Source organism: Marmota monax, unplaced genomic scaffold (genome assembly GCF_021218885.2).
Source record: "Marmota monax isolate L192 unplaced genomic scaffold, Marmota_monax_Labrador192_F-V1.1 WCK01_AAM20220418_F8-fsc00053, whole genome shotgun sequence".
NCBI classification, from domain to species: domain Eukaryota; kingdom Metazoa; phylum Chordata; class Mammalia; order Rodentia; family Sciuridae; genus Marmota; species Marmota monax.
Genome location: NW_026693153.1, coordinates 2,761,522 through 2,787,305, shown reverse-complemented (window position 1 = coordinate 2,787,305; position 25,784 = coordinate 2,761,522). Strand labels below are relative to the sequence as shown.

The window sequence follows — 25,784 nt, the reverse complement described above, 5'->3', positions numbered from 1 at the left end:
GTTCCAACTGACTTATTGACGCATTTTCCTAAACTAGGACATATTCCTTTTTAAAAAGGAATTCTGGAAACAACTGTGTATAAACAATGGGGCATGTATAATACATATATGTACATATAGTCAGTTGCTTCTAGAATTCTGTGTTTATGTATCATATCAATAATTTATATAACATTCTGATCCAATTTAAATGCACACCTTTGAAAGTGATATGCTAATATGCCATCACACTTTATGACTGACATTTATTCAAGGTCACTCACTGAATAAATGCTGATCAGGGATCCAGACAAGGCTCTGTTTATTCCCCATGCCCAAGCTCCTTCTACCATGTTTGGTTAGTTAAATGTGTGATCTCACTTAATACAAAAATACAGTGAGACAATTGTTCTCACTTTTTACAAGTGAGGAAACCCAGGCTTCAAGAAGTTAAATGAGTTCACCATGATCATACAGTTACTGTCAGAACCTAAATCAGACAGCTCTTCCCAAAGAAGAGCTTTTTTAACATGTATGGAGTAATAAGTCCCACCCAAGATAAAAGAGGTTCACTAGAGAGTCAGAAGGATCCAGGTTAAAGATCACAATTGGGATGATCTGTTCTAATACACACAGTTAAAGAAATGCACTACAGTTAAAGAAAAACAATTCTATAAAGGAATCTATAGATCTCATGACCATGTTAAGCAGTTCAGCCAAGCTTAGCTCATGGAATACAGTTAAAAGGCTTTTGTCATGTCCTAGCCTTGCTGTTGATTCATAAGATGCAAATGAAATGTTAATGTTAAAACCAAGTGGGAGAAACTACTTATTTTGAGAGAAAAAAAAATGAGTTCTCCTTTAGAATACTGCTAATATAAGAGAACTAGGAAAAGACAAGCAAGCTTTTGAAAAAAAAAATCACAGGTAAAAATAGACCTTTATCATCTACAAAGTGAAAAGATAAAGAATTTGTGTGTGTGTGTCTGTGTGTGTGTGTGTACGCGCGCGCGTGCGCCCACATTCTTGTTTCCATAAGCTTCTTCTGTTTGAACTCCCTCCCCCATAAGGCTGGTGACTAGCAGCCTTTTGAAAAAATAGCACGATATGTTGATTACTAGTTAGCATTCTCTACTGGAGACTAGCCTCATACAGGGGTGACCCTGTGATGCACGAAGGCTATTTAATGCCCCCGTGAAGTGGTTCAGGGACCACAATTTTTTTATGCTTCGAGGATAAGAGTTGTGATCCCACATTCCTGATTTAGAGCCACTTAGGGCTCCAACAGCTCCACCCCGGTGTTCTAGAGGAAAATATTCCTTCATGCTCTCCGCCTGATCTGAAAGCGACACAGCTTCCCTATGTTAAGACTGGGAGGTGGCTCAATCTTAAGAAATTGCCTGAGAACCCTGCCCATCTGCTGGGATGCCCTGTTTTCTGGAAAGGACCAGGAGGAGTTTCACTTTTAATCTGAATAACTTGAGGATTTTCTGTTTTGTGCCTTAAAAAAAATCGCCGCTTAATTCAAAATAAAAGTGACACACACTCCGGTTATTGTAGACATTGGGAAAATCCTATGACGAAGTGTGGTCTAGAAATTCTTAATTTCCCTTGGAGAAAAAAAAAAAATATATATATATGTATATATATATATATATATATATATATATATATATATACATATATATGTCTTCTTTCCATTTGGTACTGGGCAGTCGACTCACGCGGTCAACCTAAAAGGTGAGCGCGAAACGGAAGGGAGGTAAGGGGGGATGAAAAAAGTAAGGGAGGAATCAGTACAATGCGTGAACTGTCCCCAAGCAAACAGTAGCGTTTCGTCTCAACTCCCAGAAGGAGAGTTTCCACCTTTTCCTCCTCCCCTGGCCCCTTGCTCCCCACTTGGTTCCCGCCCTTAGACCCAAGGTGCTCTCCCCACCCCCACTGCCCGTCCTATTTTATAGAACTGGGAGGCTGCTACACTTCAGCGGAGAAAAATCCCAGAGGAATGAGCCAGTGAGACGGGCGTCTGTGGGCAAGAAGAGAGCAATCTAGTTTTTTGAACTGGGGGCGAGGCTGGTGGACGGTAGAGAGCGAGAGGCCATCTCACCAGGGTGCCGGTAACGCACGGGAAGTGTCAGTCCGGTAGACCCTCCCGGCGGCGCGCAGCAACCGAATCTGCTCCTCATTGGTGGGCATGCCCTTGGGGGTGGAGTCCTGATGAAGCCCCGCCCATCCGGGAGCCCGGGCTGAAGCCGGTGAAATTCCTTCCACCAGAGTCCCAGCGCTAAGCTCAATCTCCCACTCGGTCCTGCAGCGCCTCTAGGCTGCAGCTACGCGCTCCAACCACCTGCTAGACTCTGCGTCTAGGGAAGCGGGGAGGGGAGAGGAGGGAGAGAAGAGGCGGGAGGGAGGAGGAGAGAGGCAGTTACACACGCCTCCCAGTCTCTCCACTCAGAGCAGCTCAGAGACCGCTGCCATCGCCGCTGCTACTGCTGCCGCCGCTTTCGCTGCTGCCACTGCTGCCACCTGAGGAGACCCGCCGCCCCCCACCCCCCGTCGCCGCCCCGGGCGATTCCTTCATAGCACCGAGCTTTTTATGCCTACTACAACTATCAACATTATTATTTCAAGAGAAGAAAACTAACAGAAGATACCAGCCTAAAAGAACCACGTACACCTTTCCGTGTCACTCAAGTGTCTCCGGGAAAGCCAGGTCGCTGGTCCTGGGAGGAGTAGCCGAAGGGACCGTGGGCGGGTGCTGACGGGGAGGGCGGAGGAGTTGCGGGTATTGCGTGGTGGAAAGTTGCGAGTGGCAGAGACCTGAAGGTGCAACGCCACCACAGCCCAGGGGACAGTGTGTTTGGGAAAAGCCGCTGCCCTCTGCGTCGGGACCCACCAGCGTGCGGGCACCGTGGGGCCCGGGACGTCGCCACCTCCTGCGGCGTGGACTCTGTCAGTGGCTGTCGAGAAGGAGGAGGAATATGGCATCCAAGGCGTCCCCTTCCAGCCGTCTGGTTTTCTGCCTCTTGATCTCCGCTGCGATCCTCAGGCCAGGTGAGTAAGGGCCTCGGAGAGGCCATGGACTGACCTGGGCCATGGGCAGTTTTCTAGTTTTCCGGCCCTGGCTTCGCGTCCTGTGGCTGTGCGCGCGGGCGAGTGGTGGGGGAGGTCAGGGAAGGCCGTCTAGGCACAGACCTGGCCCTGGGCTCAGTCACCTGTGTCGCTCTTCTGGGCTTGACTGATTGGCTCAAGTTTGGGCAGAGAGCTGGGTGAAGCTCCAAGAACTTTGGGTGAGGCCAGGGTTGGAGCTGCAGGAACCCATGGTCAAGATTTTTAGACTCTCTAGCCTGATTCCGGCGGCTCCTGGCTAAGAGGCAGGCTCTTGCCCTCTGACAATCCCAGTCTTTGGGTATCAAAGTCCACGTCACTGCGCCTGGGGCAGTTTTTCTTTCGCTTAGCTTTCGACTAAAATAACTGTTCGCACTTGTTTGTGATAAATCCCCTAGAACTTCCCCTTGTTATGAAGTGAAGAAGGGATAAGGGGGGTGGTAGAGAAGAAAGGAAGGACTTTAATCATCCCCTTAAAAAATACACAAACACACACACACGAAAAACCTAACCCTTAAATCGTAGTTCCATTGTCTTGGTGGGTGGTGAGTGTAGGGGTGATGGCAGGCAAATAACGCTGGGTGAGCTGGAATTAACAGCCAGACTGGGGAGACCTTAGGCTCGTGGATTTTCCGGACCTGTGACAGATCTCAGTTCTATATGGAACCTTAAAGGAAAGCGGCGATGGGGGAGGGGGGGCGGGCTGCAAAATTCTCATTAACTAAAATATCTCTTGGGGAATTCCTTTCCTCACCCTCGGAGCGTCCCCTAGCCCTGGCATCCTGAGGCCCACCGGCCGACTGACATGTGTTAGTCCCAGCCCGGCATTCTGAGCGCTCACAGTCACTTGACAGAGCATCAGGTTCATTTCCTCGCTGGACTTGAGGATTTTACCTTTGAAGTTTTGATTTACGTCTCTTCGCAGACAGTTGCCAGTTCAACCACGTCCTGCTTTTGACTTGTTTGTTCTTTCTCTTTTCTTTAGTTTTTGGCAAAGAAAAAAACTCTCGCTTCCTTTATTGCTGCACATCCTTTCAGTTGTTGTCAAGCTTAGATCTTAGGGAGCTTTCGAAAGCCTCTGACTTTCCCCCCAAGGAAAGAGAGAAAAGTAGGGTTGGGGACTAGAGCTAGAGGGAAAGATCACAAGTGTTTGTGAGGTGCTACTGCTGGCTGTGCGTGTTGGTGTTGGGGAGGGTGCCCTCTCCAGCTTTCTTTATTAAAGTTACATTCCTAGGTGAGGTAATGATCTCACCTGCTGTTTCTGAGGCTGAGAAAGGCGTCTGTGACAAATCTCAGGCTCTGGGGCGGGGACTGTGAAAGCAGAGTTAAACCGTTTTAAAGCAGGTGGGGCAGGGGAAAACATCGGGGAGATGGGAAGGGGAGACCCTCTAGGGTCTGACACGGTGTGGATTTCACTTTTTCCTGAACCCAGTGTCAGATGGGGGGAAGGAAAGACACTCTAGAGCCAAGGGGAGGAGATTCAAGAAGGGAGTACAAGAGTGATGTAGCTTGTAAAATGTGAAGATCCACACGCCCATAGTTGGTGTTCATTTTAACCCTCTCCCGACTTTGAGAGTGCAGATCATCTACTTCCCCGCCCCCGACCACACGCACACGCCCAGTTTCCTTTCTCGTGCGGTCGCGCTGGAATTTATTTCAGTTGGCCGAGTCAAAGGACAGGTTTTTCCTCACCACTTAGCTGCCAAACGAGGGAGAGGTTCCTCTTTCAGACCTTTTTCGTAGCGCTTCTTTCCACGCCGCAGGCTCTCCTGTCCAGTCGGCACAGAGCAGCGCGCTTTGCGCGAGCAGGGAGCGCTCTCTCAGCGCTGCCAACCGCTGCGGAGGTGGGCTTGGGATGCCACAGACCCTCAGATTCTCGGCTTTCACTAATAACCTGGCTGGCATTGGCGAACTTCTCGGTGCAGTGTCAATGTGTTTTAAAAGGAAGGATTGTGACACTAAGGCGCTGTGTCTGCACTCAGGTTCTGGACGTCAAGCGCGTCTCCTTCAGAGCTCTGCATAACAGAGCCAGTTGCGGGTGCAGTGCCCATGGCTGCCTTCATTCACCCCACTGACTTCCCTGGCTGTCTCCCTTCATTTCCGGAACAGTATTAATAATGTGTGTCCAGTATTGGAGGACAAACTCGAGTTTATGAAACTGCTCTTGTAGGTCTTTTGACATGTACTTGGTACAGTAGTCGTCAATGTATTTTAGGCATTCCATGTTACTTGTTTTTAAGGACAGGGGAAGATATGTATCAAGCCACCCAAACTGAATTAAAGATGAAGGCAATGAAATGGTGTGTACCCAGCATCCGAGGTAGCAAAAAATCTCATTATTCTTGTAAAAGAGCGTCAGCCTGTGGTGACATTTTGTATTGCTGAGAGAGAGAGAGAGAGAGAGAGAGAGAGAGAGAGAGAGAGAGAGGCTTTCCTTGATTATTTACAAAGAGGTGGGGTTTTCCAGTTAACTGTTTCTTTACTTGGGTCAACTGCATACACCCATCTCTGAGATTTTTCATAAGTATTCATTGATACAGGTTCATTTCAAGACAAGGCTGTTTTCAGTAGAATATTATGTTTGGAACATATCAGTTTATCTCAACAGGCCTTGGAAAAAGCATCAACTCAGATAATGTCTTTTCAGACTACTAATGTGGGACTATTAAAATTTATTAATTTAAAAACTACAAACTACTAGCCAATATATATGTTGTTTTCTCCTGATTTATTTAATCCAATAGCAATTTAAAATTTAATGGAGTACTATTTGCAATAAATTGCTTTCTGAGGCTTGGCTCAGGACCATCTTCCTTCAGGCACTTGAGCAAGTCATTTAACCGTTTTGGGCTTCAACTTTCTCATGTGTAAAATAAAAGGGTGGACTTAAGAATATACACACTGAGATTTCTTCCAGCTCAAACACACTTTGTTCCTAATGTCATAAGATTAAAACAATAAAAATAAAACAAAACCTATTTGGGCATGCAAAGTCATTTTTCCAATAGTGTTTTTCTGTTTATCTCATTCTAGACAAAATTTATATAAATTGTATTAATTAGAAAAATGTCAGTGGACCCCAACTGCTAATTTTATTTCTGTTTTTCTACTTTTTAAAATTATTGTGTTTTGTGCTTCCTCTCCCAGAACTTAATAGGGCTATTTAAAAAAATAAATAAAGTGATGGAGAGGAACTAGTACTCCAATCTTTTGGGAAAAGAGACTTCAAAAGTAGGAATTGCTTTTAGGTGTCAGAAAACCCTGTGAGCCTTCCCTGTGACCCATTTCTTCTGCAAGCCTACCTATGTTACAATTGCACATATAAATCCTGAAATCAGATATAAAAAAATGATTGATGGCAAAATGTTCATGTGACAAAGCCTCCTATGAACACCCTGATGTTGCTTCCATAATATAGAAGAAAATAAAAATCTTTATTGTTGTTCTAAAACCTATAGAAATTCAAAATATTTGTATTACTAGATTTCAAACTTTTTCTAACTTTTTAGAAAATTCAAGCTACCTTATCCTGGTAATAGAACTTCAGATGAGAATGAATGCCTACTGGTAATTTACTAAGAAGTACAAAATCAATAAAAGCCCACTTTAGAAGTCTTAAATATTATTAGAATACTCTTTGTATTGGAGTTGGGATGCAAGTATTCAGTTTTTAGCTTTTCCATATAAGACTGTAGAAATTTTGGGAGAGTTATTTTTCTGATGCTTTTTAAATTTATCATCTATAAAATTTTCTGTCTGTGTAATGCATGGTTCTGATTTAGAAAGATTAGCAATCCCCTTGATCAGCATTTTGAAAATTTTAGCAGTAAAATATGCTATATTCTTTCATTATATTTTAATAGAATAACACCCTTTAATTTATTCCACTTAATTATCACTTTGACCATTTTATAAGCAAGCAAAAATGTTTCTTTTTTTATTTCTTTTTCTTTTTCTCCCTAAAATTTCCATGTCAGTAACACTGGCCTTTATAAAACTGGGTACTGTCTGAGTGTCAGCATGTGTTTGTATATAATGGCAGCATTTTTTTCAGATAGTATTTTTAATGCTTTATGTTCATCATGTCTTATATCCCTGACACACCTCTTTCTGTTCTGGCCATTTATTAAGCATAAAATCTATCAAAGAGTGCTACCTCCCTAAAGCTGTTAACTCAAGTCTACACATGCAATTTATATCCCAAATATGCAGTAGAGCCACATAGGTACAGCTATAATAGAAGATCCTCTGTGTATATATATAGAAACTTAAACTCAATTCCTCTCAGAGTGTTAATTTTATTCTTCATTGTTTTCACAAAGACCTATCTCATCTCTGACACACAAATGCATGTAATACACAAAGAATGAATTTACTTACTGAAATATTAAAGAATGTTTTCTTGGGAATAGTGGATGATAATATTTATTTAATTATTACTTTAGAATATCAGGTCCTTTTATTTTCAATAATAAATGGAAAAGATCATAAAATATCCATTTGTACTTTTTATTACTTTCGTAATAGAGCAGAATTTTCCTTCCTGTGAAGAATAAAGTCAAAATTTAAATATATTTTATATTTAAGACAATGATGTTTTTTGCTATTTGATAAGGCCATATCCTACAGTTATTGTGCTATGTGTACAGTATACAAAGCATTATCATATTTTTGGAGCTACAGATATTTTTGTTCGGCTAAATTCTGTTTAAATAACAAAATTCACATTATGTTTTCCCTTTTATTATTGAGTGGAATGTCTTATAGATTTCAGATAGGACTTAGTTACAAATGTGCTGTGGTATTCAAATTGTTTTATGGTAACCCATTATCATAGCCCATTTTTGTAGTGTATGTTCCAAGAATGAAATTAGCTTTTAATGCTTCCTCTTATTTATCTAGTCAGTTCTCAATTACCCATTCCATTGAAGGAGAAATCAGAGTTGTGCACAATCCAAAACAACTCCTAATCAAAGGATTACCTAATTTGACTTTGAGTTGAAGGACTTAACAAACATGCCTGTATTTGGTCTACTAAGAATTCATAATATTTCAGTGTAATGATACTAAGCTTTGAGGTAACACATGCATTAGAGATTAGCTAACTTCTCTGACTTGCTTCTGTTTCTCTCATTCATTCTTTCATTCTCTCTCAGCTCTCTCCTATGTCACTCTATGAAGTGATGCAAAATCCTGGCCAAAATAAGCCTAACTGTATCTATGAGATGAAATTAAGATTTTGCAATCCTTGAAAATGGTAGAAATATCATGGACTCCGATGTTGACAAGGAAAACATCCTATAATCATGGCAATTGGTACAGTTTTCTGACTTTGTCCAACCCCACTTAAATCAAGAATCATTTAAATGTTTATCTTTGTAAGGTCACAATTTCAATGTTTAATAAAAATTTATTCTCACTTTTTGACCATTTTCTTAAACAAATTTATGTCATATCTTTATGAGTGTCTATGAATTAACAGATAAGGAAGTGATACTTCTTTCTTCGTTCTTAATATGAGTTGGCTTGGCAGCTAGGTGGATTGACTCTCCAGAGGCTATTGATATACCTACTTTTAGAAAAAGAAATTGCTACTTTCCATGGTTTATGAGGTCATTGTAAACAGTGGAAAACAGTAACATCAAATCCATAAATGTCAAGGAAGATCAAAGATTGAATTCAAAGGACTTCCTTTCTAATTGCCTTATTATGATGATGTCAACAGAGAAGTTAACTAAATTTATTGATTAGTTTATCAACCAGCTTTCCAATTCATAATTTTCTTGGGATAAATCCCCCAAACATTCCCTCAGGTTCAGTTTCTTTTCCCCTTGCATACAACAAGCACTCTACCACTGAACTACAACCTCAGCCTGATGTGAATAGATTTTTGTCATTTTTATCTATAGTGTAAGGTTTTAGAAATTCTAGGTTGTCTTATCTGAACTGTGAATGAAAACAAAATAACTTTCTTATTCTTTCTACCTTTAATGTAAAACCAGGATTGTAATTTTGATAATTACTAAAGTGTGTCCTGACTTTCCCCTGTACTTGTCTTTGCTGTAGTTTTGCCACATTGTATGCTATTGGCTACTTTCTTTCTCAGATGACCATGAACTTTTGAAATATCATTTTGTGTAGCAGGGGTAGTGGGGATTGAACCCAAAGTTTCATGCTTGCTCTTATCACTGAGTTGTATCTGCAGCCCATTTTATTTTTTTATTTTGAGATAGGGTCTCAATAAGTTGCCTAGGCTGGCTTCAAAATTGTGATCTTCCTGCCTCAGCCTCCTATGTAGAAGGGATTGCAGGCGTGTGCTACTGCATTCAGCTTGCAATGTCAAATCTCATCTACATCTGTGTATTCTTTAGTCTGATAAAAGGCTCGACACCATGAAGATGCTTCACTGTGTGTGTGTGTGTGTGTGTGTGTGTTTCTTTGCATATATAGAAAACTAAGCTTTTTTACATGGCAGCACCTGCCATTCATGGGCTAACCAATGTTTTTTGCTGTAGAACATGGGAATGAAGAACATTAATACTGCTTCCTGAGAATTAAACTGGAAAATAAATCCATCATGAAAAGAATATGTATATGCAAAATTGTCTTAGTAGAAAGAAGGATTCATAAGCCATCAAGACATGATGACATTTTGATAGTGTATTACTGGAAAAAAAAAAAAGAAACGAAGTCATGCCTATTAGCAAGGAACTTTTGTTCAATGATAGAAAAGGCTTTGATCAGTAGAGCTAACAGGAAGAGTGATTGACCAAAGGTAGTTTTTGGAGATATTTATGCATCCAAACCATTTTCTTCTATGGTGAAAATGGCCCCTCCAGCTAGAAGACATAACTTTTCCCAGTGCAGCTTAGCAGGTGCAGCTTTTTTATAGAGATAGATAGAACCTATTATAAAGGTTTAATGCTCTAAATATTCAAATAATAAAATGAATTTTCCCATGCTGTGATTTCATGGTCACTAAGAAATCCTCTAATTATAACATGAATTCTTATATAGCTAATTTACAGGAGAAGATGCACTAGCTGGAGAATTGTGAGCATTGTATTCCCTTGGTAATAATTGCTCTAATGTAAACCAGTAAGCTGGTTTATGAATTTTGTTAGTCAGTTCATCCTTGAAAGATGGGAAAAGTTTTAGTAAGCATATAAAATCAGTTTCTAAGCTTTTAGGACTAAAGTCTGCATTTTGAACAATTGAAAATTCATCTGGTGAACCTTTTTGAGGTGCAATCAGCTAGCCATTTCCCAAGTAATACATGTTGTATCACCTGTTATCACCCTTTGTGTTACCTGTTGTAGACATTTATTTTTATTTATTCATTGTCTTTTGGTGCTATCTGGCTTAATAGTACATTATTAGTAGGATGATCACACATCTTGGTATATTCAGGAAAGACGGTCCCAATGTATGCTTGATATCCAGGTACAATTATTAACAGCACCCTTTTCTGTCTTCGAAATTCACTTTGGATGATAAATTAGATGGCAACAACATATTATAGTTTGGATGCTGAATATACTCAGAGAACTATGTGTTAAGATTTGGCTTTTAGGATGGCACTTTCGGAAGTTGCTGGAATGCTTAAGAGGTGCACCTTATTGAGAGAACCTTAGGTTGTTGAAAGCATGAACCCAAAAGAGTTGTGGCACCCCAACCCCTTCTGCTTGCTCTTTGCTCCTTCTCACGTGTGCTCACACCATGATATGCTGCCTCATCACAGGCCCCAAATAATGGCACCAATGAACCTGAAAATGAGCCAATGAGCCTGAAACCTCCAAAACTGTGAGACAAGATAAAACTTTTATTTTTATAAATTAATTACCTGATGTGTTTTATTATAGTGATGGACAACTGAATAGCACACCATAATTATTAGTAACTTACTGACTATATGTTGGTCTTGGATTACTTAGCCCTAGAAATGTATTCCTCATCCTGACAAAGTGTGCATTTCTAACTTTCTAAAATTTAAATGTCAGCTATAGTGAAATGTCACTAAGGTGTCATGTGCCTGTTTCATATCAAGACTAAGAGAGATAAGGTTATAGTATGGAGCCTCAGAATGTTTTAGTGGGTTTTCCCTCATTTTCTAGATCCTTGACCAAAATCTGTGACCTACCAGAGAGGAAACCATGTGAGTCTCTCTGGTGGGTTATATTCCTACTATTAATAATCAATCTCCAATGGAAAGAAATTCTGGGAAGTTCTCTATGTTTGTGTGCATGTGTGTATGTGTGGGGGTAGGGAAAGAAAGGCCCCATAGTCTGGCATGAAAACTGAATTTGCCTGAGTTGCCAAGGGAATAGAAGTGTTTGAAATTCACCTTGGAGCTACACTTAGCTATGGAGTTATTTGTAGAAGTCGTATTTCAGTCTGAGCCTAAAATCCTTTCACAGCAAATTGTGCAAATCCCATTGTGTTGTTCTGTAAGGTTTCTCAGTAGCACCACTATCAATCTGAATCTAAAAAGGAAAATAAATTATCATGGATGTCTTTAAAGTTGAGGGAAACTCCCAGTCTTTCTGTACATGTAAGCAACCATTAGTAGCTACTATCTGACAGTTGTATCAGTCAGAAATGGTGACATGACTTGGGACAGAAAACAGTATGGTGAAAACAGTTGACACTAAAATTTATGATTTCCACCAAATTAGGTGTCCACATGTAATATTAGGTATCCATGTGTAATATTAGGTTTAGTGTTTTGAGTATTCAGAAAATCCCAAAATAGATGTAGCTAATGAAGGTTAAAAGAGCATTATCTAAGCACACATGGTAAAGGAAGCTATAGTTTTGTTCTCAATCACAGGACAGAATGAAGAAAGAGAATATTGGCGTCTGTGGCTAAAACTCTTGTTAGCATATACCCAGGAATTTCCAGAATAGTTAGGATGTTTCCTGGTATGGAATTCACCTTGCTGCACATCAGCCTCATACATAAGGAGTCTAGCTGCTGATCCTAAATTGTTGAACCAAAGGTTGCCAGTTAACTTTTGGTGCGTAATTAAGCACCCTAAATATAGTGACTAAAAACAGCAGCTATTTATTTAATTCATTGTTCTTCTGGTTGGAATTTTCATCTGGACTTGGTTGGGTGCTTTTTCTGGTTTTAGCTCGATCAATGGCTTCATTCCACTGAAGTCTGTTGTGCATCAGCCTAGACAGCTCTGCTTCTGGGAGTAGGCTGGCTGCTGTTCAGGAGAAATGAACTCTTCTCCTCCACACCTTTCATTCTCTAAAATTTGTGCCTAGGTTTGTTCTCTTGATAGAAACAAAATTGCAAGAGAAAGCAGGAGTGTGCAAGTACTCCTAAGGCTAGCTTCAGAACTGGCAACCCATCTTCTGCCATGTTCTGTTGTGAAGACAAGTCACAAGCCCAGCCTTGTGGGGGAAATAATTTCTACTTACTGAATGCAGGAAGCTAAAAGGTCATTTTGTAAAATGGGTGTATAAAGACCAGGAAGGGAAAATGAGGATTGTATTTGCAATCAGTCTACTACTTACAATAATAATACTGAATGTGAGAATAGTTAAGACCCTTACTATAGATTCTTGTCCCATGTTAAAAATTTAAACCCTCTTCTTCTAGATCATTGGGCAAAACATATAACTTGCTGAAGAGGCTCAAGCAGTGTCTAATAAAAAATTTTCTAGGGTTAAATCTTAACTTCCCATGAAATAAAATTATGGAAAGATCAGTGTTTCTGTATGGGAGAGAGGGAGGAAGGGAGGGAGGAAGGGAGGGAGGAAGGGAGGGAGGGAGGGAGGGAGGGAGGGAGGGAGAGAGAGAGAGAGAGAGGGAGGGAGAGAGGGGAATGGGGGAGAGAGAGCAATTTTAAAAGATTTAGAAACATATCATTTATTTATGGTCACAAGCTCAAATGTGGTAGACAGGCTGTTGGAAAAATAAGACTGTCCCTTAGATATTCAACTTGTTTAGCCCCCTATTTAAGTAGTGAAATAAAGGAAGCCACAGATTAAGAGACTACCTGAAATGCAATAGCCAATTTATCACGTTCTTAGAGCCAACAATTATTTTAGTTTCACTTGTGTAAAGGCTTTGGAACTATAAAGAACCTTGAAATGACTAAGTTGCTTGCCTACAATCACACTGTTGATTACCTAAAATTAAAACTTATGTGAATTGACCATTCAACATATATAATAGCATTCAACAAATATTAACCAAGTTCTCAGTATGTGCAAAACACTGTACTTGCGGGTAAGGAAATATATTAGTTACTGAATAGTCAAATAACTATCACTCAAAGACATCAAGTTCTTTCCAGGAAGATGTGCATCAACTAATTATATAGCTGTTTTCTACAAATTTGGCTAAGTACTACAAGAAGAACTAAAGAGTAATTTTCGTCATAGTGGCCAAATCAGGTCCAGATTTTAGTAGGGACTTGGAAAAGTTTCAGGAAGTGATACTTGAGTCATCTGCTGAGTGATAAATAGCTTGAATGAAGACCCTAAAGTTGGAAGGAATTTAGCTTCTAACTCCTGGAGGTGAAATGTCATCTTTCAATTTTTAGGGAAACTAAAGAAGTTCTAAAGGTTGATGTAGAAACTAAGGATTCTTAAAGCTGTTCAAATCTCTTCCTGCAATCCTACTAATTAACTTACCAATTGTGGTTTTCAGAATATCTCTGTCTTATTCAAATACTCATATTCTAGCAAATATTTGCACATGCACCTCTCCTCTTTGAAAAATAGTGAAGTGGGAACATACTGTGTACAATGCACTTTCCCTTTTTCACTTAACACATTATGTTCTTATCAGCACATAATTCTCTACCTTACTTTTCAAAATGGTACATTGGATGTTATTATACTACCATAATTAACCATTTTGCCAGTTCTTGGAAGTGTGGATTGTTTCCCATCTTTTGTTTTTGCAAACAATAAGAGCAATGAATTCCTAATAGATGTTATTGTTCAAATGAACAGTTATGTTGGAAGGAAGTCATCTTAGAAGTGAAGTTGCTGAGTCAAATAATATGTCCATTTTTCACTTAGAAAGAAATACTAAATCGACATTTCAAAGAGCACACAAGCTTTTAAATCTCAACAAAAATACATGGAGATGCCCTTTCTTTATACTCCTCCATAACTCATACTACTAACCTGTATTTTTAATCAGAATAATAGGTTGGTTTTTATTTATTTAAAGCTTATGGAAAAATTAAAATTATGACATACACTCATATATAAAGCAAAAATGACAGTTTTATTTGTGCCTACCTTCATTATGCATGAGATAGGGGCAAAAATTAGGGAGAATGTGTTTAGAATAGATTTTTATCAGTTTTCCTTACACATAACTTTACATAAATAACTTTTAGAACTGCTAATTTTTAAAATAAAACTATGTAATGGTAAGCAATGTTTTCTTCCATTTTGTAAGAAAGAATCTGAAACTGAATTGGCTAACTTGGAAGTGGATTAAGAGGCAACCACATGTGAGCCTTTTAGAGTATCTGATACTGTTTCTCATTATATGAGTGGTTTCCAAATACTTGTCTCAGCTCTTTGTAGGTACCTTGTATGGGTGGTCTAACTAATGCCATTTTGTAAACCCTGTATAATTTATCTTGCCAAACAAATTTCAGTTATTGTTAAATAAATCATAATTTGAACAATTCTTCCAATAAATTTGTTTTAACAGCCTCATCATTTTTTCAAGCTGAAAAGTACCATCCTTTGCAAATATTTTTGAAAGTCAGTACCATTAAATACATTTTATTTTGTAATTTTTGACCTATTATGGAAAGCACAACCAAAAATCTGTCTTTATAGTTGTTTTTATGTAGAAAAATCATAGCAATATATATATGAAGAGGTTTCAACAGGTATATACTGAAGGTACATATTTTTTAAACAAGGCAACAAATATTCAAAACGCAATTGATATTAATATGTACAAACTGTAAATTCATGAACAAGCAGTTTCGTCCTGTCATTTAGTTTTAAATATTCAAATTTGTGGCAAGCGTACTTTATTCTGCAAGCATTTTCTCCACCTAGTGATAGGTATGACATTTTTCAAAAAGATGCTTATGGTGGTTATAAGAGGTAAGTTATATATTTTTGCTGAGTAGGCATGACTCTAAATATGAATAATAATTTTGATACCATATCTAGGAGTAAAATGTAATATATATTTGTACTTGCCCTATTAGATAAATCTCCTACTCTGCTCAACCTATATGGAAGCTAACCTAGTTCTCAAATAGAGTTTCTTGGAGAAAAGTCTGCTTAGTTCAAGATTAAATCATTTTTCTTATTATACTGGGATAGAAAATAAGTATCTGTTTACCAAAACAAACACTGATTTCAGTTGTATTCCTTTTTGGTTGATAAAAAATATCTCCTTTCTTTTAGAAAGTTTAAAAGAAAGAGTAGAGATTCAAAGTATGATTTGGAGGTTATTATTCTCTAGAATTGACCAAAATGTTTGATTATAAAGGATTTGAACTGTTGTTTCAGTAGTGATTTTTTTTGTAGATAGTATGGTTTAATATCAGATTATTTATTTATTTTAAAAATATATTGCTGGGACTGTAGCTTAGTGGTAGAGCATTTGCTTAGCATACGTGAGGCACTGGGTTAGATACTCACTCAGCACCACATAAAAATAAACAAATAAAATAAAGGGATTGTATCCATCTATAACTAAAAAAAAATACATTGCTTTTAATTTTTATAGACTGTGACTGCACAAAACTGAACACACTGCATAAGAGCTCAAAAGCTTGAGCTATAGAGGACAGCATAAGTTTACTCTCTTCTGTTTGTTCTCATTTGTACATTAAGGATAACAATCATCAGGCTTATTTGATATGAATATTGAAGAAGGTAAATTGTACATATTACATTTCTCAGTGCCTGATACATGCTGGACTTGCAACCAATAATAATTATTATAAATCACATTTTCAGTAAACATTATATTAATATCCATTTATTTACATCAGAAAAATTTATGAAATATTTTATTTTACTGATAAGAAGCTGTATTTCAGATCTATTTGAATAAATTTTATACTAAAATTGAAAAAAAAAAACATATTTATTAGGATTTTTTTACTTCCAAAGATTGCCAGGGGAATTTTCAGGTTTAATAACTCTGGAAAAACCAAAGAAAAATTACAAATTGAAAGTTATAGCCTTAAAATGTAAATTCTCACAAACAAAACTCCACTAATTAAAAAAAATACATGCTTGAAAATTATAGGATAATATATCGTTTGCCATATTACTTTTAGAAATTGATATTGACTATATTACTGTAATTTTGAAAATATTAGACCTTGTAAAGACAAATATTCCATTTATTACAATATAAGTATTTAGGTGAAAGAATTATGATCTTAAATACAAGTCACATTTTCTCAAGCATAATTCAATAGAGGGAGCTCCACTACTTTCCTTTTGTGAACATCATAAGATGCTTTCATTTATTCAGATTTTCTAGTGACCTCTAATTAAATAGTGAAAATTATTAAAACCTGTAATTTTAATATTAAGAATGTTTTAGAAATTCAACAGTATCCTCCTCTAATTCAAGGGATTAAAAAACCGCTTCTATATTAATGTATGTTTTGAAATCCCAGTTCTTAGTTCTTTGTACCTTTTGGATAATAAATCACTAGACAAACTTAAAGTAGGCATAGATTTGAGAAGCATGCTTTAATGTGACACGGCATTGCAGGAGGACAGTTTATTTCTAATGTTAAAATAATGCATGTTTTATATTAATTTTATGTTAGCTATTAAACTGTTACACATTTGAATAGTGCAGAAAAAGTAGCTGATATTTTGCTCACTGTTTATATTTTTAAATGTATGTTTTAGATTTCTACATGGAAGTAGTCTATAATCACAGACTGCCCTTGTGTTTTATGTTCCCAAATAGCCTCTTGATTTAGATAACTCCAAATATATTTTCACCCTAAATTTATGTCTATAAATCTTATCTAATATTATTTTACCTTTTAATTTGGTTGTGATGGAAGAGATGCATAAAAACGGAATTTTTGTCACAAATTCACCAAAATGATTTAAAAACTTAAGTCCTTTCAAATTTATGAACTCTTCTAAGATGTGCCTCTGCTAAGGAGTTATTTATCCACTCTGTGTGATACTGACAATTTCTTTATCCTTTATGAGATTTACTGTTGTAATAGAAGTATTGTACTACATGATTTCTTTCAAGCTAAAAACTCGAAGATTCAAAATTCAACTTTGACTTAGAGAAAGAATATTGTACACATGGTCACATAGGTTTGAATTAAGGACAAATAATAATTTTACATGAAATTTAGTTAAGAAAAAAAACACCTTGGATTTATGAACCTCATTGTTTAATTCAATTGGAAATGATTTTATTGAATTCCATAGAAAATTGCATTATCTTATACATTAGCTTTCCTAATTTATTTATTTATTTTAAAAATATTTTGAGATAATTATGGAATTATTTGCAATTGTAAAAAGTAATACAGAGAGAGCCCATATGCCCTTTACTCAGTTTCCACCAGTAATGTTTTTCTTATCTACAGTACAGTATCATGACACTTTATCCAGTTTTTGCTTATCTGCAGTACAATATCATGACACTTTATCCAGTTTTTCACCAATGATAATATTTGGATTGATTACACACAGTACAGTGTCACAACAATTGACAGGCTTCATCAATGTTGTACGTATTTTACCAATTTGACATGTACTTGTTGAGTATGTATTGGTTCTATGAAATTGTATCATGTGAGAATTTTTGTGTATACTCACCATACCAAACATTCCTATTACAAGGATCACTCATGCTGTTTCTTTAAGGATCATAATTAAAAAGTCTTTTTTTAAAGAACAATATTTTCCTTCTCACCCCCTTACCTAATTCCCAGCTACCACTAATCAGTTTTCCATCTATTCTATAATTGCCATTTAGAGAAAGCTATATAAATAGGATCATATAGTATATAACCTTTTAAGATGTGTGTGTGTGTGTGTGTTTTCACTCAGTATCATTCTCTTTGCATCCCTCCAAGTTGTTACATGTTCCAATGGTTTGTTCCTTTTTATTGCTGAATGAGATTCCATGGTGTAGAGGTACTGGAGCTTGTAAAACCATTCATTGTTGAAGAACATTTGGGTAGTTTCCAGTTTTTAACAGTTACAGATGAAGCTGCTATGAATATTCACTTGTTGCTTTTGGTGGGAATATATATAATATTTTTATTTCTTTGAGATATTGTATTATAAATGCATGTTTAGTTATACAAGAAATTGCAGAATTACTTTCCAGAATGGCTGTACCATTTTACATTCCCACCAGCAATCAAGAGAGATCTAGGTATTCTGAATTCTTTTCTTTAAATATTTTTCCACAATTTTGTGGGTGCATTATAGTTGTACATAGTGGTGGGATTCACTGTTACACATTTCTACATACACACAATTATAACAATACAATTTGACCAATATCATTTCCCACTGTTTCCCTTTCCAGCCCCAGCCTTCCTAATTTTTTACTACAATGATATGAGTTAAAGAAATCACCCAGTTCTCTGGCATATTTAAGTGCCAACAGGGAAGCAATTTCAAAACGTTTCTTCCTGAAATTATATTCTCGGTCATTGTGACAATGCTAAGGAGCAGCCTGGGGATTGAAGCCTGTTGCCTGTTCATCACAGTTTTAATAAATTACAATTTTGAGTATTCTTTAAAGTAAATGCATATTTTAATGTGTTTATTTCCATTACAAGTTAGAGAGTTTGAAAATGTAACCACTATAGCCAAATTGGGTAGTGCTAAAACCTATGTCTCCTCAACTTTCCCAACATTGGGCAGGTTGCTTAACCCCTCTTCTGTACTAATCTACTCAAGGAAGATAGTAGTCCCTGTCTCAGAGAGTTGTTGGGGAAGTTAAAGAAACTGGTACACAAAAAGCTCATTCAGCAGTGTGGTTGTCAAATAGTAAGCTCTTAATAAATTTATTATTCAAGTATTCAATTTCACTTAATCTTCCCCCCCAAATATGATGATATACCCAATTTATTCCAACAGGTATAAAGAGAAGAGCGAGCAACAGGTTCAACATTATTAAATTACCAGCTGTAACTCCTCTCCATCCCACCTTCTTGTTTCACTCAATAAATGGAACATGAGTGAGAGTGATGTTATTTTGTTTATTGGTCATAATCTTGAATATACTCACTCTGTAAACCAAGTCATTTGGAAACTTCAAGATATTACCTACTAATTATTAGCATCATATTCATTAATCTGATAAGGAAACATAATTTCATTACAATCCTGAAATTGGAATCTAAAGTGAAAAGGAAATTTGAAGTTAAAAATGAGACACATTGCAGCTTGTATGTAGTTCACAGTGTCTGAGAACAATTGTTGTTTTATGTCATTAGTAAGTAGGCTAGAGGTAACTTAGTAGTACAAAACTGTGAATGTGTGTTTAAAGGCAGATTTCGGTAGATTCTGCAGATTAAAATAGAGCCAAGTGATTATAATAATTTAAGGAAGTGAAAAAAAGAAATGTAGTCCAACCTGTCTCTCTACCAACATAACCTCTCTTTAAGCTCTTCTCCCTTCTGCCATCAGAATGACACAGGATATAAATTGAAACTTCTCTGCTTAAAATATAGTCAGGGCAAAATACAAACATCTTATATAGTATTTAAGGTTCTCACATTTCTCTACACCATCTTTCTTGAAATCTCATGTGAGACCATCTGGAGTAATACAGAAATTATTTAAACAAATTTGTTGTTGAAACAAGATAATAAAACTATACATTTTTTAGGAGAATTATAGGCACACACTTTCCAAATAGGCAATAATGACTCGTAGTGTTATTTCTTCTGTTTTTAATTTATAGGTTAAATACATTGATCAGGGCTTTTACCCAGAAAATGGCAAAAATAGTGAGAAAAGATTTCATGAGCAAATTGATAAGTTACATAGACAGTATTTAATAGATTTGTATCACAGAAAACACATATATACTGTGGATCATGCCTTGAATGCTTATAAAATGTAGTAAATCATTAGAGATAATTCAGAGATAATCTAGTGTTATTTTTTGTCATTATATTGTACTGTATGTTGAAGAAGAGTCAAAAACCCATGAAAAACACTTAAGAAATATTTCATTTTTATTTTTAAAAAAACTTTGAGTTTTTGAAACTCACATATCATTTTAGAAAATAGGACTTTACTAGTCAAAAGAGTAATCAATTGTATTTATCATGGTATCTTACGGATTGTTAGTACTTGATAACTGAAAAAAATAATTTTCATTGTGATATCTTTTTTCTAGACCAAATAACCTTAAGTTCATGTGATCTTTTTTCTTAAGCCTTTTTATATGCCTTTTTTTGCTTATTTATTTATTTGACTTTATATTGGATTCTTCCTCCTTGTTCAGAGTTTTCACTTCAGTGTCTCATTTTACTATGTATTCCTCATAGGCAAACTTATTAGTTAAATTTTGCTTCTGTGATGTGAGACTGAAGCTGTCTCCTCAATTCTGCCTAAAAATTCTTAATCTTTGTTATGTTATCAAAAGTATTCATCCAGAATAAGCAATATAAATCCAACATATTGCCACTGAGAGATCCCATTTATTTATTATCTGATGTTCTCCATGCAAAGTAGTACATACTTTACAAAAGAATAGCTAATATATTTGTATAATTGATTTCAAGTTTAAATACTGGGTGCTTCTTTTTGGTTTTTACTTTTTAAATTAAAAAAATCCAATCATTTTTAGCTTTTTCAGTATTGAATTTTAATGCAGTTTAATGTTTGTATCAAAAAGTAGTCTAAGCAAATATGTTATCAAATAAAATCAAATTAGTGAGACTCTTTTTTGGGTCCATATCACTGACCTATCAAGATTCTGGATTCACCAAAAATAGGCTACCTGACAATTTTTAAAATGTCTCCTATTACATCAAAAAAATGTTACCTTTTTCTATGACAGGTGTTTTCTGGACTCCTGGATCCTTGTTTTTCAGCAAGGCTTCACATTGACAATGCTGTGATTGAAAAAAATAATTTTCCCGCAAACAGAAAATTTATAAATCATAGAGTACTCAGTTTTCCAAGGAAATAGAATGTGGAGTTAATTTTCATCATTGAAAAGCCTAATTTAAGTCTGTGTATGTAGGATTAAAAAGTTAAATTTTATGATAAAAGATGTGATCTGGTAAAAGAGAGTGCTATGTTCCCTAAACGCCAGACAGTTGATGCTGAAGAGAACAGCTTGTACTAATAAGGAAGGGGAGCTCAGGGATGAGAGGACCTCTCCTCCTAAAGGGAAGAAAAACAAGACTTGAAGTGAGCCTGAAAGGGGACTTGCTACTTACAAAGAAATCACCACAGATTGTTTGGTGTATCAGTAGCATCAATTTTTCTCTTTTTGGTGTACTGTGACAAGTAGTTGATAATATATTCTAGTAATTCCAAATTTGAATATTTTCTTTGAACTGTTAACAGTTGATTTCTTATCTTGAAATGGGAAGATTAATGATTAGAGGCGGGGTGGGGGAGAAGCTTTCTATAGGACATTTTCATGCAAAGCTGTCTTGAATTCCAGAAAATTATTGATCAAATTTAGAAATACTCATCAAATACCACAAATGCAGGTGTGAATTCATGGTTCTCAATCAAACTTCAGTATTTCTAAATGGTATTAGTTTGCTTAATTCTCCAGAGAAACTAAAGCTTAGTTAAGCAAAGCTATAGAATATCATTTATTAATGAAATTACGTAAATAGTGTAACTGTTGGTTTTCAACTGAGTATATCTGAATATATACAGATCAGCATTGATTAAAGAAGGCTTGTATATATAGGTTAAGTTGTATTCCTGAACTGATGAAAATATAAGAAAGCAGTGTTTTTGAAACTACTTTCCCAGAGATGGATGGTACATATAATATGGAACTGATTTAAATACGGGCATCCATTGGCTTCAGATAAGACTTGTGCATTGAGTGTCTGCTTCTTTCCACACAATTAGTTTATCTCTCACATTTGCAAGGAAGGTTAAAATTAGAAAGGAATGTAGCAGAGAGACCAGTGGGTGACTACTCAAATTCTGAAAAGGAAAGTCTGATGGGTAAACAAATCTGAAGTAAAAAAAGAAAGGATATTTTAATTAGAAAAGCAAAGTTAAGAAAACTGAAGTGAACCAATGAAATGCCTTTGGTTAGGACAGGTGCCTCTACATCTCTCTCAAATCATCTGCACAGTAGTTCATGTATATGTCAACTGAATAAAATATCCACGGCCTGCATAAACTATCCATTTGGGCCTAGTTACAGTTTCCCTTTCTTTGTCTACTCACAAAGAGCACAGCTAAATCCATTCATGTTGGCTAGGAACACTACTCCTCTGCCTAGTTTTTGCCAGACTTTTTTCTACACCTTACCTTCCTATTTCTCAGGATCCCCATCTCTAGACATTAGACCTTGCTTCCTGGAAAGCCTAGATTTGAGCTTATCACCACATGTGAATAAATAAGTATTTTAAATTGTTTTCCTAGTGAGTGGTAGATTTTTTTTCTTTTAAAAATTAAAATTGTGTGGAAGGTTATGTAATATTCTTTCTTAACAAATTAGACACATTTATAAAAAGCAGGCCTGTTTGGACACAAAGTACTAATTCAGAGACTGGCAAATAACTACTATCATTATATTCCTTTTTCAAGCATAGTCTCCTGTGTTTGCAATGCTATCCTTTTGAACTTCATCTTTTAATGTGAAAGTAAACACTAAAGGTAGTATGAGCAAATAACCCAATAAACATTATTTTTCCAATTGTTTTACTCTCACTCGACTTAAAATCATATTAAAAGTTGATATTTCAAATTGGCAGATTTTTAGCTCACCTTTTTTTTTTTTTTGTATTCCAGATCATTTTCCAAATAGAAAGTTAGATATTTCTCCATACAAGAAGTATTTAGAATAACTATGGAATAATTATATTTTCCACAGCAATATGTAGTAGTCTCACAGCTGAGATTTCAAATGAGGGTGCTATCAGGAATGTAAGACGGAAGTAACCCACACAAAAGAAATAAATCATCAAACAAAGCTCAGAAACATTCCAAACATAAGATCATCTTTTACATTATGGTTTTCTTGGTTGTTTGCTTTCTAGAACTATTGCTTAATTTATTAGCTTTTTCTCTTTAAACATTAGCAGGATATGGAATGTACTGCTAAGTTAAAAACACGTTGATTCTTATAGCAAAACTGGTGTGTATTTATTAACCACATATCTACAGTATGAAATAAAGTCGTTGCACAAATAACAAAATAAAAAGAAATGTAGAACACAGGTCTTATGCAAACAGTCTGCAGACCTATTGTTTAGTGATTAAGTTGGAAAACATTTAACAGCGAGTGTTGGTTTATTATCGTTCATCAGTAGTGGTTACCAAGATCATTTTCAAGTTAATAACAATGATCAGGAACTTTCCTTGTTGATGAGGCCTGGCTACCAATGACTGATTGGCAGTGGTATAGAAGAAGATTTCGAGGGGGAACAAAAGACCCAGGTTTCAGTTCTGCCTAGGAGTTTGGTTAGCCACTTCATATTTCAGTTCTCTGTTTCTTTGCTTGTTCAAACTTAGACTCCATGTGATTCCTTCTGTGTGATTGTAAATGTTGTGTGATTTCATTACACTGTCTAAAAATAATCATTTTGTTGGTCCCTGTTTGCTATTATTTGCAATCTTTTCTCATCAGTACACATAATTAAGAACTAACCATGTAACACTTTTTCAGATTCCCCAGTGACAGTGGACCATAAATAAAATAATTGAGACATAGAAATAGAAAAATACAATACAAGGGAGCATTAGCACAGTGTGAAATTGTAAGAGACAAGCAGGAATACAACCTTTTACTCGATACTGAATAAATTTCATGAGAATATGATGTTATATTTTTATTTTAATTTTCATATTTTAAATAAAGCTATAGAGAAATAAAGCTGGATTTGGTTCAGAGAAAAACAATACAATTCACTAAACCTATACAGTACAGGTCTCTAAGGAATGATGGATAAGATCCAGAGAAGGAAATGAAACTTGAATTATTAACTGTTAAAAGAACACTGATCCATAATTCCCCATCTCTGCAGACAACTATCGCACCCCAACAGCAAAATAGCATTTAACTGATGAAAGAAAAAGCTAGCTCCTTTACTTTGAACTTACTAGTTTTGAGAAAGGGTCAGGAACCCCTTCGAGTAGTGTTACAAAACCTTACAACTGCTTTTCTAGCAGTGATGTTTTTATATGTATACTGTATACTCTGGGCAGAGACTTTTACAATGTCTCTTTCCACTCCGATTAATATGAAAGGATGGTAAACTTGATGATAAATTTAGTGAGAAAGGACTCATTTTTCTAACTTCAAGATTTCTCTAGTTCAAACTGTCCATGATTTTTAAAACATTTTTTTTTTATGTTTGATATGTTGGATCTGAAGGTTTTCACTGAGCATTTGATTGCAGAAATATTTTCTTAGAAACTTATTTTGAGTTAAGCAGATACTTCTTTTAAATTATAAAGTGGGTATATTTTCAATTTAATAATTAAATTCCAGTTGTTCTATCCAGCCCCATGTGAATTTTTCACTTGTAAGGATTCAAAACCATGAGAACTTATGGTTGAGATTTATGTGGTATAAATTGAGTCTACTAAGGATTTTGTAAAAGAAAAGAGAAAGAAAGAATAGCTAAAACTAGTTACTTAAGTTTGCAAATACTGTAATATTTAAAATTCAATATTTTATCTGTAAAATAATAATAGTATTGATATGAGAAGTTTGTTGAAAGAACTAAGATAATGTTTGAAAAGTGATTAGTAATGTTAAAGGCCAGAAGAACAGACTTCAGAAGTGTTAGCTGTTACTTTTTATGCTGCCATTATTATCATCATATTAAGCTGAATATTTTAGAAGAATGGACCTTCAAAGAAAAGTTTCAAATATGATGCATGTTTAAGTATAATAGAAAGAAAGAAAAAAATTAAAAGTAATTTAGAAAATTATATTATTACAATTTTCTTTTTCTTATCAAAAGTACAAAGATGGATAGTAAGGAAAAGCAGGTGACAGGACAGTATGTCCTTTGAGATACGTTTTATTTGAGAACCACACAAGAACCCTTAATGATGGTTATCTCTGAAAGGGAGACCTGGGAATATGAAGATAGGATGGAAGAATTTTTACAAGATTGAGATATTTATAATGTGGAACAGTGCGTCTGCCAAACCTATACAAGAGATACACTTTCTCAGACATTGGTTTATTTGTTTTAAATTGAGAAATGAGGATATTTGAATAGATATGGATCTTATGAACTTTAGGATAACCATTGTACTAATATCTATATGTTTCTTCTTTCTCCTTTCCTTCCCTAGACACATGAAAGCTTTCTGATTTATTATAATCATCATACAAACATATCAGAATTAAAAATGATCCTTTATTTTTATTGGTATTTTAAGAATTAGTCAACATCTAAGTTAAATAACATTTAAGATGAATTTCACCAGGTGCAGTGGTAAATGCCTGTAATCCCAGCGGCTGGGGAGGCTGAGGTTGGAAGATCACAATTTCGAAGCCAGCT

The 25,784-nt window shown here is 35.9% G+C and overlaps 1 protein-coding gene across 2 annotated transcripts in view; it reads left to right on the top strand.

Moving 5' to 3' along the window:
- Positions 1–2,420: 2,420 nt before the first annotated feature.
- Alcam (activated leukocyte cell adhesion molecule) overlaps positions 2,421–25,784 on the top strand; it is a 197,021-nt gene continuing 173,657 nt past the window's right edge. Inside the window, exon 1 of one of the 2 annotated variants that reach the window (XM_046455302.2) lies at positions 2,421–3,033. In XM_046455302.2, the coding sequence (XP_046311258.1) occupies positions 2,961–3,033 (73 nt within the window). In that variant the 5' untranslated portion in view covers positions 2,421–2,960. The remainder of the gene's footprint in view (positions 3,034–25,784) is intronic. The other variant, XM_046455301.2, reaches the window with a different exon arrangement.